Source organism: Lepidochelys kempii, chromosome 9 (assembly GCF_965140265.1).
Source record: "Lepidochelys kempii isolate rLepKem1 chromosome 9, rLepKem1.hap2, whole genome shotgun sequence".
Lineage (NCBI taxonomy): Eukaryota > Metazoa > Chordata > Testudines > Cheloniidae > Lepidochelys > Lepidochelys kempii.
The window spans coordinates 7,414,046-7,429,554 of record NC_133264.1 but is presented as its reverse complement, the minus strand read 5'-3'; the positions used below and the strand labels follow the sequence as shown (position 1 = coordinate 7,429,554).

Sequence of the window (15,509 nt, the reverse complement as noted above, 5' to 3'; positions counted from 1 at the left end):
AATACTGGGAAACTGGAGTGTCTAAGGGAATTGCTTGTGTGACTTGTGGTTAGCCAGTGGGGTGAGACCAAAGTCCTCTCTGTCTGGCTGGTTTGGTTTGCCTTAGAGGTGGAAAAACTCCAGCCTTGGGCTGTAACTGCCCTGCTTTAAGCAATGTGTCCTGAATTGGCACTCTCCGTTGTGTCCCACCAAAGCCAGCATCGTTACAGAGGCAGAGTTGCCCTGACCGGGGGATGGATCCAACCAGCTGGGAATTGTCCCCAGGGCAGGGCTGGGAGCGTTGTCACACCCCGACTGGGGGATGAATCTGGCTGGGAATTGTCCCCCGGAAGGGCCGGGGCTCCCTCACATCTGAGGGAAGGGCTGGTAGCCCTGGGGCTTGGAACTGCCAATAATCAAACATGTCCCTGAGTCTGACCCTGCCCATGATCAGCTCACCCTGTGGCCTGTAGCACTTGCTGGCTGGTCACATGGCACCAGCTTCGCCTTCTTCCCACCTACTTCCCAGCTGCTCAGAATCCACTAATTTCCCTATGTGCCTTTCCCAGTGAGGTTACACAGGTGTTATCCACCGCCCAGTGGGAGGGGAAATGGGGATACAGGGCCTAGCGTGGGGTGCTGGCCAGTGGGAGTGGAGGAGAGGGGAGATGGGGCAACAGGACCTAGCGTGGGGTGCTGGCCAGGGGGAGGGGAGGAGAGACGGGGAGACAGGGCCTAGCGTGGGGTGCTGGCCAGTGGGAGGGGAGGAGAGACGGGGAGACAGGGCCTAGCGTAGGGTGCTGGCCAGTGGGAGGGGAGGGGAGGCTGGCCGGGGTGGGGGCCAGTGGGAGGGGAGACTGGTCCGGGCTTGGGATGGCAACTCCCCGCCATGCACTCCCTGCAGCCGCTGGCTGAGAACCGTGGAGTTTATTCAAGCGCCAGGAATGAGACAAGAGCAGCCAAGGTCACCGACACGCCAAAGCCCCGGGGAGGGGCCTGGCACCCCGCGGGCAGAGGGCGGGGCGGCGGTGCAGCCCAGCAGGGGCAGGTAGCCGTGGCCCCTAGACGAAGTGTCTGTGCTCCATCCTGTAGTCGAAGGGGTCCCCAGCGAAGGGCAGCTCGGGGGGTTCGTTGTAGATTCCCATCAGAAAGATCCCCAGGGTCCCAAGGATCACCACCGGGGTCACCAGGAAGAGGCAGAGGCGGTCAACCGTCCGGGCAACGCGGTTCCAGTTATCCTTCTCCTGGGGCGGGGGGACACCAGGGGCGGGGATGGGACACAGAGCGGGGCAGAAACAGACAGTGGTGGGGCACAGCACGTGAAGGGGGGGCAGAGCTTGTTAACTGGGGTGAGTCTGGGGCTGGTGAACGTGCCAGGGCCAGGAGCCCCCTATCCACACAGCAGAGACAGCCTAGGCTCCCCCGGCACCCTGCTCCCCTTGGCACCCCACTTCCCCAACACGACACTCCCTGTGGCACCCTGCACCCCCAGCACACCCCTTCCCATGGAACTCTGCTCCCCCTGGCACCCCGCTCCCCCGGCACCCTGATCCCCCGGCATCCACCAACAGAACTCACCCTAGCCTGAAGGGAGGGGAGTTCAGGCTTTCTGTCCCACTTAGTCTCTTGTGCCCGGATGAGGTTGCCAGCAAGGGGCCAGTTAGAACCCACTGTGGCAACTGGGGGTGTTCTGGCCCCCAACAGGCACCTCCATCTTGCTGTGTGAGTCTGACTGGGAGGGCGTTCCTGGGACTGGCCAGTGAGGCAGCCCTGGGGCCGTTCCCACTCAACACCCTGGGGCTGGGCTCTGCCCAAGCCCCTCCTGGCGGCTCTGGGCTGCTGCCTGCCCGGGCACACCCACCTCGTTGTAGTCATTCTTGTCCCGCGTGTGCTTGATGATGAAGTTGGCGCCGTCGATGGCCGGCTTCACCTCGCTGTACAGCTGCTCTTGAATGTCGGCCATGCCCAGGGGCCTGGGCCCTGCCAGCGGGCAGGGAGGAAAGGAGATGCTGTGAGGGATGGCACCAGTTTGCTGACTTCATGTGTGGGGCCAGGGTCCTGACCTGGGACATGGGGCTCAGGGGGTGGGGCTCCATGGTCCCATCCCAGGGTGCAGGGCTCAGGGATCAGGGCCAGGGTCCTGGCATGAGGCAGGGGTCCCATTCTGGGGCGCGGGCTCAGTGGGGCCAAGGTCCCGTCCCAGGGCCCGGAGGCGGGGGGGAGGGCCAGGTTCCTGTCCTTGGGCATCGGGTTTGGGGTAGCTGGGGTCCCATCCAGGACTCGGTTGAGGGGGTAGGACTGGATCCCATGCCGGGGAGGGTCAGCCGGGTCCCGTTCTGCGGTTCAGGGAGTGGGCAGGGTCTTGCCCTTGGGTGTGGGGCGTGGGCTGAGCTCCCAGCCTGGGACGCGTGGAGCCCTCCCTTCTGTGCTCTGTGGGTGCCTGCCGCCCTGGGCTGTACAGCTCAGTTCTCTCGAGGCCTCAGCCTGCCGGGACCTGCCGTTCCCCCGGGCACTAAAGGAGCCACCGGGCCCGCTGGGAGAGCCCCGTGGCACCCACCCCGTCCCCCGGCCGCGGGGCGCTCACGGGAGGGGGTGACGCGGCTGGCCAGCCCGTGCCGCTCCGACTGCTTCTCGAACATGAGCTCGCTGCGGGACTTGACGGCGAAGTACTCCTCCGCCTTGGCCATGTAGCCCACGGAGCTGCTCCGCCGGATGAGCAGGCTGGCGCGGGGCCCCGGCTTGCTCTCCGCCGGCCTGGACATGTGCAGCAGGCATGGCAGCGTCTCCAGGAAGAGCTGGGGACAGGGGAGAGGCCGGTGCTGGGTGCGTCTCGGGGCAGCGGGGGGCTCCAGAGCCGGCTCGACGCTCCCCAGCCTCCCGCAGGTGCGTGACTGCAGCCCGGCCTTTGGGGGGCGCTCCCGGGCAGCCGCTCTCCCCTGGGCCGAGCCTTCAGGAGCTGGGCTGACCTGTCTCCCCTAGCTGGGCTGAGGGCCAGGTGGGGTGCCCCTGCGCCAGGCCCTGGGGGGCCGGGGTGACGCCTAGACAGAAGGGGCTGGTGCTGGCCGGGCCTAGCTGGAGAGAGCCACTGTACTGGAGGTGCATGGGAACTCTCATGCCACTGGGTGGCAGCATTACTCAGCAGCTGTGGGCACTGCCAGGGTTGAACGCAGGATGCCCGGGGACGTGACTCCCGGGGGGCGTGGGCCTCTGCCCTGATGTGAATCTGCCCCAGGGCCCGCCGCTTGGTCTGCACAGTGCCAGTGGGGCTGGCTGATTTGTGCGGTGCCCAGGCCTTTCCCATGCCCCTCGCTCCCAGGCCCGGGGATCGTGCTAGCGGATTCTGGAGCTGCAGCCAGAGATGGTGGTTGGGCTCCAGGGGCCCCGGCACGAGCCGAGGGAGCAGCCAGTCCCCGGAAGGCATAGGGGCACGGAGACGGGGTGATGGGCTGATGGAGGTAGCTGGGCGTCCGCCCTCCTGGGCACTAAGCCCAGCCAGAGGCCCCTGTGCCCAGCTCCCCTGCTCACCTCTTTGACCCTGCTGGACATGACGTGGGTGCTGGGTGTCCGGAAGTGGATGTTCAGCACGATCACACAGGTCCCCACCACCGCGGTCACCAGCAGCATGATGAAGAGCAGGTACCTGCAGGGGCAGAGACCAGCTCCCAGTGGGGGCAGCCTGGCTTCCCTCCTGGAGACAGCAGGGCCTGGGCCCCCTGCCAGAGGGGGGCTCTGTAGGAGCCCCATGGACCAGCGACGACGCAAGGGGTCTCCTTCGCTGTGAGTGCGTCCGCTGCTGGGGGAAACACTCCGAGACCTTCCCAGCAGGGACCAGCCACCTCCACCAGCCACGGGACACCCAGCATCCCCGTCCCAGCATCCCCAGCAAGCAGAGCGGGCCAGCGGGGCACGTGGGGCAACCCATGGAGACTCACTTGCCAATGAGGGGGATGGCGAGGGAGGTGGCTGGCAGGCGCTGGGAGATCAGCAGCAGGAAGACAGACTGGGCCAGCAGGACGGAGATAGCCAGAGTCATCTTCTCCCCACCTGGAGAACAGACAGAGCTCAGAGTAACACCCCCTCTGCTCCCCCTCAGCCCAGTGGGAAGACCCCTAGGGAAAGAGGGGATCCAAGGAGATGCAGCCCCCCCCCCCGGAGGAACTGCTCCCGGCTCACGAACCCCATGACACCCGGGATGCCAGCTCTGATCCCTACCTGACACAACGCAGGCCTGTGCGTTTCCAGCCACCTTCCTGGGGGAGCTCTGGCCAAGGGAACAGCAGCTCCACTGGGGAGGAACCTGAGCCCGAAGGCACAAACGGGGGCAGGTGGCTCAGCATGGGTGGGGCTTGGCCTCGCCAAATCCTCACTGTCAGTATCGGGGTGTGGAAGGCTCTCCCTGCCCAGCTGGGTACTCATGGTTGGGGGAGACCCAGTACTCACTGTGGGGGGGTCAGGATCCTGCACTCAGTGGGGGTGTGTTGGGGGGGGTCTGTGTACTCACTGTAGGAGCAACCCTGTACTCCCTTGGGGTGGGGGCCCTGCACTCACTGGGGGTGGGATGGTGGTCCCCATACTCACTCTGGGGGGGGCCTGTACTCACAGGAGGTGAGATGGGGAACCCTGTACTCCCTTGGGGTGGGGGTCTCACTGGGGGTCGGATGGGGGTCCCTGTACTCCCTGGGGCGGGTGAGGACCCTGCATTCCCTGGAGGTGGGATGTGGGAGCTCTGTACTCCCTAGGGGGTGAGGACCCCATGCTCCCTGGGGTTGGGATGGGGGAGGCCTGCACTCCCTGGGGGTGGGATGGGGGACCCCGCACTCACTTTCGGCCGGCAGGTAGAAGACGAAGATGGCCATGAAGGCGATGAGGATGCAGGGCAGGACGATGTTGATGATGTAGAAGAGCGGCTTGCGCTTGATGATGAGGTAGAAGGTGATGTCCTGGTACTTGCTGCTCTCGGGCGAGACGCTCCTGTCGATGTTCTTGCGGGCCGGTTTGTGGATGATCTCCCACTCACCATTCTCTGTGGGAGCAGGGTGGGCAGAGAGGAGGTGTATTGCTGGGGCCCCACTGGCCCTCACGGCCCCCAACATCCCCACACGGCACCCTGGGACATGGGACTGGCCCTGCCATGCCTTTTGATCCCGGTGTCTCAGTGCCCTGATGGCCCATGCTCTACCCTCTCCACCCTGGGGAGACCTCTCTGCTCCTGGAGCCCCCTTGTTTCCTCCCATGAGGAGACAGCCTCAGGATAAAGCCGCCTCCTCCAGGGCAGTGCCCTGCCCCGGGCAAACTACTCAGGTCACCGGAAACTGCCATGCCAGCCCCTGGCTCTGCCCAGCGGGGGGAGGCGGGAACGTGCTTTACTCGTGAAGGCCTCCAGGTCGATGGTGATCCATTCCACCAGGTAGCTTTTGTTGAGCGTTCTGTCAGGATCAGGTTCCTGCTTCAGGTTCATGGTGATCTCCTTGGCGTTGTAGCGGAGCGAGCTGGGCCCGACAAGAGACGGGTGAGTGGCGGCTTGCCCCCCCTTGCTCCACCCCACTCCCCCGTGCCTCATGCTGCCAGCGAGGATGGGGGCTCCCCATGAGTGGTGCGCCCCGGCCGAGGTCTGGCACTCAATGGCTGCCCCAGTTGTCATGGGGAAGCTGATCCAAAGCCCCAGTGGGTGGTAGATCTGGCCCAGGATACAGTGCCAGGGCAACTTTGATGGGCATCTTTCCATTGACTTCAAAGGGCTCTGGCTCTTTGGGCCTGGCCTGGTGGTGGGCACTGGGGCTGGGCTGGGCCTCCAGCCGGTGGGGTGTGACGTTATTAATATGAACTGTGACTGTATAGATCATTGTTGCAACCAAGGTCCTGTAGTGGCACCAAATCTTGGCCAAAGAAGGTCAGATAAGGTGTCTAGGAGAAGGTTATGATTTGCTGGTTATGATTATGCTGTCTGTATGCAGGTATCATTTTTGTATTTAGAATTACAGGTATTGGCTCGATACTGACTGTAGTTCAAACCTGGGCTATGCTTCTGGGTGACACCCCAGACAATTTGGCATCAGCACTGCCTAGCCTGCTTGATGGCCCACTGAGGACCATCAGCTCTACAGCTGGCCCAATGAGAGAAGGCAGACATGCCTTGTGACTCAGCAAGGCCTGCAGGGACCTGCCTATGGACAGAGCTCTGAGGCTTTCAAGCCATGGCTGGGCAGCTTGTGTTTGGGACAAAGGAAGCACAAGCCACATGGCAAAAGGACTATAAAAGGCAGCTGCATCATCTCCATCTTGTCTTCAATCCTACTTCTTACCTCAGGAGGGACTTGGCTATACTGAAGCTCTGAACAAAGGACTGAATGACCCATCCCAGCTGGGGATGTTCTCCAGAGACTTGATTTGAACCCGCAGTTTATTCTATCACTATTACAAGCATGAACCAAGAACTTGGCCATCACTGTATGTCATTGATTCCAGTTAACCCATTCTAGCTCTCATCTCTAGCTTTTTCCTTTTATGAATAAACCGTTAGACTTTAGATTCTAAAGGATTGGCAAGAGCGTGATTTGTGGGTAAGATCTGATTTGTATATTGACCCGGGTCTGGGGCTTGGTCCTTTGGGATCGAGGGAACCTTTTCTCTTTTACTGGGGTGTTGGTTTTCATAACCATTCGTCCCCATAACGAGTGGTACTGGTGGGGATACTGGGAAACTGGAGTGTCTCAGGGAATTGCTTGTGTGTCTTATGGTTAGCCAGTGGGGTAAAACTAAAGTCCTCTCTGTTTGGCGGGTTTGGTGTCTTAATAGTAAAGGAACCCCAGCCTTGGGCTGTGACTGCCCCGCTTGAAGCGATTCGCCCTGAACTGATACTCGCAGTGCGTCCCGCCCGAGGCCGTACTGGTACACGGGGCTGCAGCGAGCGGGGTGAGGCCCTCACCTGAACTTGAGGCTGCAGTTCTGCCAGTCGAAGGGGAAGAAGTTGACGTTGATGGGGCAGGGGCTGTGGAAGATGGCAGGCGGCAGCCAGTATACGAAGCCGGAGTCGTAGATCAGCACGTTGCAGTAGTAGGCGATCTGGAAGAAGCCGTCGTTGCTGCGCAAACAGAGACACGAGCGGGGCTGACGGGGAGCTCAGCATGGCTGGGGGAGCCCTGACGAGCTCTAGGCTAGTGCAGAAAACCCTGTGTCCCTAGGAGTAATGGGCCGGGACCAGTGTGTGGGAAAGCCCAAGGGGACCTTTCACCCCTGCGCTGCGGGGTGGGATCTGTGATTGGAGTTCTGGGTGCCCCAGCACGGACACAGCTGTCCCCAGGGCGATGGCACCTGCTGTGGGGTGGGATTGGAGTTCCGGGTGCTGGGCACCCGCTGCCAGATTCCCCGACGCACTTGGAATCACCCCAGATCTGGGCTGGGCGCAGCCCCCACGGCTCAGAGGCACCTTGTGGGCAGGCGCAAGGCGAGGGAGCCCTGCTCCGAGCCCTCGCTCTGCCAGCCGCGGGACTGTGACGATCTTGCCAAGGGCCCGAAGGCAGTGCTGTGGGCTGGGTCCTCTGGGAAAAGCCAGGCCAGGACTCACTTGTTCTCCAAGACGATCTCGGGCAGCCACAGCATGTCCGGGGGCAGGCGAAGGATCTTCAGGCCACCGAACTCCGACGTGTTCCACTGCAGCCTGTAATCTGTCCAGCTCTGCGGGAAATCAAGCTTCCAGGATGGAGCCTCCACCCAGCGGCTGGGACCCCCTCCCACACTCCCGCCTGCTCCGAATCTCCCGTTCCCAGGCCGGCAGGCTCTGAGGAGAGGCCAAGGAACAGAGCCTGGCCCAGCTGCCCACCGTGATGGAATAAAGGGCAGGGAGCAGCACCAGACGTGGGCACTAGTGGTGGCATTGCAGTGGAGAAGGTGCCCTGAGCCCCAAGGTCCCGTTGCGTGTCCCTGGAGGCTGGCGCTCCCTGCGATGGGATGGGGGCGGGATAGAGGGTTTTGTTTTGTTTGTAGTCCGAGCTCTCTAGAGGTGGTCAGGGAGCAGCCCTGGGGCCTGCTCCCCTGAGAAGGAAGAGCGCTGTTTGGTGAAGTTCTGCTTTACTTGGAAGGACTTTGCTGCTGGCCCAGAGGAGATGGGCGAGGGATCTTTGAAGGGGACAGACCATTCACAGCTAGACTGGGATCCTCTGGAAGGGGAAGAACTCACTAATGTGGCATGGCTGGAGGGCTGTCACCTCCACAGCGGGAACTGACCGGAGTTCCTAAAAGGGAAACTGAGGCAGGGTGCCGCAATGCCGGGTCTTAGTGCCAGGGGGCACGGCGAGAGGAGGCATCACGTGACACACACCGAGCACCGGTCGGCTGGTTGGCTTTCAGCACTGGGGGCCACCCAGAGAAATCCCTCCCCAAGTGGCTGGGCGCCGGGGACTCAGAAGCCAACAGGGGGCCGACTTACGTGATCAAGCCACACGCTGGTGGTGAGGGTCTCGTCGGCCTCTTTCTGGAAGGACACCAAGCAGAAATGAGACATAGAGTGGGCCCCAGCCCTGCTGCTTGGCACCAGCGGGGTCAACAGTTGCTTGGGAAAGGCATGTTTGTGTCACGTGTGGTGCCGATGCAAACCCAAGGAGCCTTGAGATCTGAACCCAGGCTAACTCCTGCTGAGCTGAGGGGCCTTGGGCCTGGAAGGGGCTTGGCCAGGGGCTCAGTAACTGGCTCGGTTCTCTCTCCAAGGCAGGGTGAGGGCCGTGACGAGTCTCCGGCCTTAAAGAGAGGCCATGCTGAGCTCCTGGAGGGCCAGAAAGCCGTGGTGAACTTCAGCCCTTGTGGACCGCCGCTGTGTTCTCCCCCGGGCTACCTCCAACGCAACCATGCAGGTGCAATCAGCCCCTCCCGACCAATGACCCGCAGGGCTCAGGACGCACCCGAGCCGGAGGGGCCCAAAGGATCTCCACCGGCCAGGGCAGGCCCGGGATCCGGCGAGCCGAGTGGTGAAAGGCCCCCCGAGGTGCCTGCCAAGCTCACCAGAGAGACGAGGTTGGAGAGCGTCAGGCCCAGGTCCACATTGACGCTCTCGTCCCTGGAGGTGACGGGCCGCAGCTCCTTGTTGTAGCCCTTCTCCACAAAGAGGTAGTTCATGAGCCGCTCCTCCTGGTTCACAGCCAGGCCGCCTGCGGGACACGGGCGCAAGCACAGGGCTGAGCCCACGACTCTAGGGGAGCGGGACTCGCTGAGTCTGAGCAGGCAGGAAGGAGCAGAGGTGAGACCCCTCTGTGACGTGATTGGCATAAACGGTGACCGTGTGGATCGGTGTTGCAACGGCTGTCATGTATTTGCCGCAAATATTGTACAAAGGCTGTCGTGTGAGGTGTCTGTGGGAAGGTTACGATTTGCGGGCTGGGATTATGCTGTCTGTGTGTGTGTACCATTTTTGTAGTTGAAGCTGTGAATATTGGCTATGTACAGTACTTGTATCTCACTGTGTTTTGATTCTAAGTAGCCTCAGTGAAGCATTTGGTCAGCTTCTTAAGAAAGGACTATTCTCAGTAAGTGCCCAGTCAAGAAACACTTAGCTGACAATAAGAACAGGAGGACTTGTGGCACCTTAGAGACTAACAAATTTATTAGTCTCTAAAGTGCCACAAGTCCTCCTTTTCTTTTAACTGACAGTGAACTTTGGGAAATGCCAATCCACATCTGAGCTTTCCTGGGAACGTTCAAACTAACATGCAAACAACGGTGTTGGCCTGTAAAGAACTCAGTCATGCATAGACATGTGACTTGCCCATGTGACTCCAAACTCCATCTTGCTGCTGTGATTTTCCACAGTAAGAGCAAAAGGGGGCCTTCCACAGGCAGAGAATATAAAAGGCCCAGAAAACGCCTCCATTTTGTCTTCAGTCCTGCTTCTGACCTCTGGAGGAACCTTGCTACAAACTGAAGCTCTGAATGAAGGACTGATGACCCGTCCCAGCTGTGGATGTTCTCCAGAGACTTGATTTGAGCCTGCAGTTTATTCTATCACTGCTACAAGCCTGAACCAAGAACTTGGCCATCACTGTATGTCATTGATTCCATTTAACCAATTCTAGCTCTCATCTATATTTTTTTCCTTTTATGAATAAACCTTTAGATTTTAGATTCTAAAGGATTGGCTACAGCGTGATTTGTGGTAAGATCTGATTTGTATATTGACCTGGGTCTGGGACTTGGTCCCTTGGGATCGAGGGAACCACTTTTCTTTTACTGGGGTATTGGTTTTCATAACTATTTCATCCCCATAACGAGTGGCACTGGTGGGGATTCTGGGAAACTGGAGTGTCTAAGGGAATTGCTTGTATGGCTTATGGTTAGCCAGTGGGATAAAATCAAAGTCCTCTCTATTTGGCTGGTTTGGTTTGCCTTAGAAGTGGAGAAACCCCAGCCTTGGGCTGTAACTGCCCTGCTCTAAGCCATTTGTCCTGAACTGATACTCTCAGAAGGGTCCCACCAAAGCCAGCATCGTTACACCCTCCACCCACTGCATGCACTTCCCAGCCCCCCACCCTTCCACTTGGAGAGAAGCCCTACCCTGGATGGACCAGGCTGCAGCAGAGAGGCCTGGAGGGCAGAGGCAATGGCTTGGAGGGGTGAGATGGGCACTGCCCACATGTGAGGGTCTTACTGGGCTGCTGGGAGCCTAGAACAGGGCACTGCATGGCCGTGGCCCACCTTCTGGGGCTTGCTGCTGAGGGAATAACCAGTCGCTCCACTACCAGAGCCCCATGCTTGCTGCGCTCCCCGGCTCAGCGCCCCCAGGGGATTTAGGCACTTGACTCCTGTTGACTGCCAGGAGCCAGCTCCTCAGGCCAGGCTGGGAAGCTGGATGGGATCTTCCTAGGAGAGGATTGACCCCCACACCCGGGTGCGCACACACATGCATGAATGCGTGAACACACACACGCCCCTCCACATCCATCCCCCGGCCCTGAGCCTGTTCTGAGTGGGTGGGTTTGGTGAGCCCGTCGCTGGGGCCGGGCCGGGGGGGAATTCAGGAGCCTTCTGCTCTGGAGCAGGGGATGAGTCATTCCTGTCCGGCTGCCTGTGGGCAGAGGGGCAGGTGGGCTCCAGGGGGCAGGGGCAGCGATACCCGGGGGCCTGCTGTGTGGGTGGGGAGGGGGTGCTGTCAGCGCAGCACGGACGGGCAGCAGGATCCCAGCCTGGTGCTCTCTCCCTGGCAGGGGCTGGAGACCTGGCCAAAGCAAAACAGCCGGGGGGAGAGGAGGGGGGGGCTCAATGGGGTGGAGTCACTCCAGAACCATCACCCCAGTGCCCCTCCTGGCTTGGCCTCGGTCAGGCCCCCGCCCCGAGCTCCCACCCTGACCCCTGAGATTGGTGCCCGCAGCATCAGTTCTCCCCGTGGGAAACAGAATGGGGGGGAGCAGAGGGTGCAGGGGGGGGGGGTTGTTTCACTGGCAGCCCCGCGTCCTTACCCGACAGGGTGACGGCCCAGAGCAGAGCGAGCCGCAGGGCCGGCCTCTCCATGTTCCGTGGGTGCTGGTGCCCGGCCGTGCCTTGCTCCCTGCCAGCCCCTTGCTGGCTCCTGGGTCTGTGGCGAAGGCCGGAAGCCCGAGCTGGGAATGTGGATGGACAGCGACAGGTGGGAGTGGGAGGGGGACATGGGAAGAAAATAGCAACAGCTCAATCCCTTCCCACGCCCCCCAACATCCCCCCCCGTGCCAGGAGCAGGGACTTGGTTTGCTTGTGGTATGTGCTGGGCAGGAAGGGGTGGCTGGGGGACACACCTGTCCTGGCCCCAGCGCTGGGTACCCGGCAGCCCACGGAGTGGACCCTGGCCCCTCGTGTGACACTGCGGAGGGAGGGGAGGCCCCGCAGGACTGGGTCCGGGGAATGGGGCTGCTCTGCTCAGGCCACTGTCCGCAGCCCAGTCCCCTAGCTGGGACTGGCTGGGCTCTGTGGCAGCTGATCTACCCCATCTCATGGGGGGCAGGCCACTGGGCCAACGGCAGCCCTCAGCCACGGTAGGGGGCTGAGCCTGGGCAGGAGATGGGGGTGCCATAATCCACATGGTCTGGTCTAAGCCCTGGCCTCTGACCAGTCCCACTGGAGTGTCCCCTGCAGTGGGCTGGACCCCAAGGACCCCCCAGGACTGGGCCCCCACGACTTCAGAGCTGGCCCTTCGGGGTCCAGTGCCTCATGGCTCCCTGCAGCAAACCCAGCCCAGCCAGGCCCTGCGGGGGCTTGGCCTGTGCCCGTCAGGGCTCCAAGCTCCAGGGAGTGTCCGCGGCGACACCGGCAGCCTTGTGAAACCGAGGTAGTCGTGTACCAGTCCCCGGGCACCCAGCCGCTGAGAGCCCTCAGGCTGGCACAGTGAGGCGGGGGTTAAGCCAGTGTTCAGCCAGGCTACAGCCAGGGCTCTGCACAATCTGTCATCTTTGCATCCTTCCTCCAGCCTTGAACCTTTGCTCTCCGTCCCAGGGCAGGCCTGGACCAGTGTGAGCTCCGTTCTTAATCCAGCAGCTGGCCACCTTTCCCCATCGTTCTCCAGCTCACTCAGGGCCTTTTCTCTGCTTCCCTGCAGGGCGGTGGGGCCCACCCCACCCCACCCTTGGTCCCAGGATGAGAGAGACCAGGTCGGGGAGGGAATAGATTTTATTGGGCCAGTGTCTGTGGGCGGGCGACACAAGCTTTCGAGCTCGGCAGATCGGTCTCCAGGTGGGAACGGCCCAGCCAATGCGCTTTCCATCAGCTGGGCTGCATCCTCCATTCGCAGGTGGGTCTTTACCCAGTTTGTTAAGGGCTCTGGTCTCCATGTGTCTCAACCGCCCCGTCCCATGCCATTACACTCAGCGGACAGCAACACAGAGCCTGGGGGAAACTGAGGCATGCATGGGCCTCATATGAATATTATCACAATGTCCAAGTTCCTCAGCGGGGGTGAGTGAGGCTGAGAGACACAGGGTGGCACAGAGGAGGAGGCTCCAGGGCTCATGGTGGGGGCCGAGGATGGTGAGGGAGAGAGGCAGTTGCCGGCATGTGGAGGATGTGGGAGAGGAGAGAGCGACGAGGGACAGATTCCCCACACAGCCCCTAAAGCTGGCTCCTGCCCCCGGCACTGTGGGGCTGGGAGGGGCGGGGCGTGACATGGCCAGGCTCCTCCCCCTGTAAAGACATCTGTTCTGCAGGGCCAAGCTGCGTGCCCTCCTGTGGCTCTCCCGGCAACTCGAGCGGCCTGGCTGGGGCCCTGCCCATCCCATTGCAGACATGCCCGGACCTAGGGGGCAGCCTGCCCAGAAAGGTGCTCGGTTTGGCCCTGTCTGTTGCTTTGATGCACAGAGGGAGCGGGAGGCTGGTTTTTGCACTGGGAGGTCAGATGGTGTTGGTAACTCAGATGCCTGCCACACAGCAGGGAGCAAAGCTCTCTTTGTTAATGATACCACAGCCCTGCCCTTCAGTGAAGGGCCAGCTGAGCTCCCAGCCCACATCTCTTGGGGCCTCCAAGGAGACCTCCAGCAGCCCACACCCCTGCCCTGCCCCCCTCCCCGAGATCTGGGACTCCAGGCTCAGTCCTGTGGGCAGGGGGCCCAGGCTGGGGGCAGAGGTGCAACACAGAGTGAATTGCCCCTGGGGATCAGCAGCTGGCACGCCTCTCCCCCACACCCCATGTAGCTGCCAGATGAGTCCCCAGGCTGGGGCAGGGGCCCTCAGTGAGGAGGGGACCCCCTGCGGGAGGCCGTAATTAAGGCTAAGATTTTGTCACCGTTATTTTTAGTAAACGTCACAGGCAACAAACAAAAATTCATAGCCTGTGACCTGTGCTTGACATTCACTAAAAATATCCCTCACAAAACGGGGAGGTAGATTCAGCACCCAAGGTTGCTGGGGATACGGGATCCCCCACCTCTAAGGAGGCCCCGCTGCCCAGGGCAGGAGGGAGCTCCGGGGGGTTCTCCGCCACCTGTGACAAGTGCAAGCTCCGGGGTCCTTCACCACCCACAGGGGCTGGGCTGCTGCGGGTCCCCTCACCCCCCGGCTAAGAGTTGCAGGGTCCCCCTGTGACGAAGTGGGACTGTTCTTAATGTTTCCTCTGAATAGTGTGGGGGTGCCTCAGTTTTCCCTAGACAGTTCTTAAGTATCTAGGGTGTATGATCACTGCAGAGCCCTAGAGGGCAGGACACAGAGAATGGCCGACACCCTGTTTCCTGGCAGCTGATGGCCTGGGCCCTTCCCCCCCTGCAAGGTGAGAGCTGAAGGGTTGGAGAACAAAGGAATCAGGTGCCCTCCTGGCCCTGGGAAAGGGGAAAGCCCAGGGGAGGAGGGGCTGGAGGGAGTTTCAGTTTGGGGCTGGCTGGAGACATGGAGCTAAGTACAGACGTGGTTGTCTGGCTCACTGCCCCCCAAAATGGACCCAGCTGAGGGGTCTTGTTCTCTGCACCTACAAGCTCTGTGTTAGACCATGTTCCTGTCGTCTAATAAACCTTCTGTTTTACTGGCTGGCTGAGAGTCACGTCTGACTGCGGAGTTGGGGTGCAGGACCCTCTGGCTTCCCCGGGAGCCCACCTGGGTGGACTCACTGTGGGAAGCGCACGGAGGGGCAGAGGATGCTGAATGCTCCGAGGTCAGACGCAGGAAGGTGGAAGCCGGGTGAGCTGTGTGTCCTGCAGACAGGCTGCTCACAGAAAGGCGACTGCCCCCGAGTCCTGACTGGCTTCATGGGGAGCAGTTCCAGAGCATCGCCCAGGGACTCTGTGACAGCCCCCACCGCAGCTGGGCAGGGGCTAGAAGCTGCAGGGGGCCGGCTGGGAGCTCCAGCCCCGGGGCAGAAAATGTCACTGAGGTCTCTGGAAGTCACGGATTCAGTGGCTTTCTGGGACCACCCTGACTTCTGCAGCCGGCAGGTGCGACTGACCCCAAGGCCGACCAAGTAACTCGGGGGGCCCCGGGGCCAGCCACACCACCCCCCACACAACAGCGGCAGTCCTGGGCCGCCTCCCGCCCCCAGCACCAGGGAGTGGCCCGGAGCCCCCACTCCAGAGCAGCAGCTGCACGCCTGGAGTTTATGAATTTTTGTTTATTGTCCGTGATTTTTACAAAATATGCCCGTGACTAAATCTTAGCCTTACACCTAATGCACTGGAGAGGCAGGGCTCCTTGGGCTGTTCCCTTAGCGCCAGCCTCTTCCAACCGCTACTAATCAGAGAAGCGCCAACCGCTCCGAGCCCAATGCAGAGAGCTCACCTGGGGGTGACCGTGGCCCCCAATGCCCAGGCCCCTCAGAGAGACCCCGCCCAGGGCTGACTGCAGCCTCTCCGGCAACTGGGCTGGGAGGCCGAGCAGTGGGGCTCCAGATGGGCACCCCAGCCACGCCATGGCCGCCCTGCCCGCCCACTTCCTGGATCCCAATAAGGCCTGGCACTGGCTGGCATTAGTTTTCTGTGTGGTTCATCTCCATTTCCTGCTGTGAATTTGGGGGCTCTGCAGCAGCTGCATTTTGGGGGGCTGGCAGGGGAGGGGAGCATTGGCAGGGCTGGGATAGCACATGGCCCTGGAGGGGGGGGATT

The 15,509-nt window shown here is 61.3% G+C and overlaps 1 protein-coding gene across 1 annotated transcript; it reads right to left on the bottom strand.

Moving 5' to 3' along the window:
* Nucleotides 1-1,040: 1,040 nt before the first annotated feature.
* Nucleotides 1,041-11,472, bottom strand: CHRND (cholinergic receptor nicotinic delta subunit). The gene is made up of 12 exons (XM_073358878.1): nucleotides 11,421-11,472; nucleotides 8,974-9,119; nucleotides 8,405-8,449; nucleotides 7,544-7,653; nucleotides 6,905-7,060; nucleotides 5,347-5,468; nucleotides 4,802-5,002; nucleotides 3,912-4,023; nucleotides 3,505-3,619; nucleotides 2,564-2,774; nucleotides 1,841-1,959; nucleotides 1,041-1,223 (listed from the first exon to the last, which is right to left on the bottom strand). Exons 1-12 carry the CDS (start codon nucleotides 11,470-11,472, stop codon nucleotides 1,041-1,043), a joined length of 1,572 nt encoding a protein of 523 aa, XP_073214979.1.
* Between the last annotated feature and the right edge of the window lie 4,037 nt (nucleotides 11,473-15,509).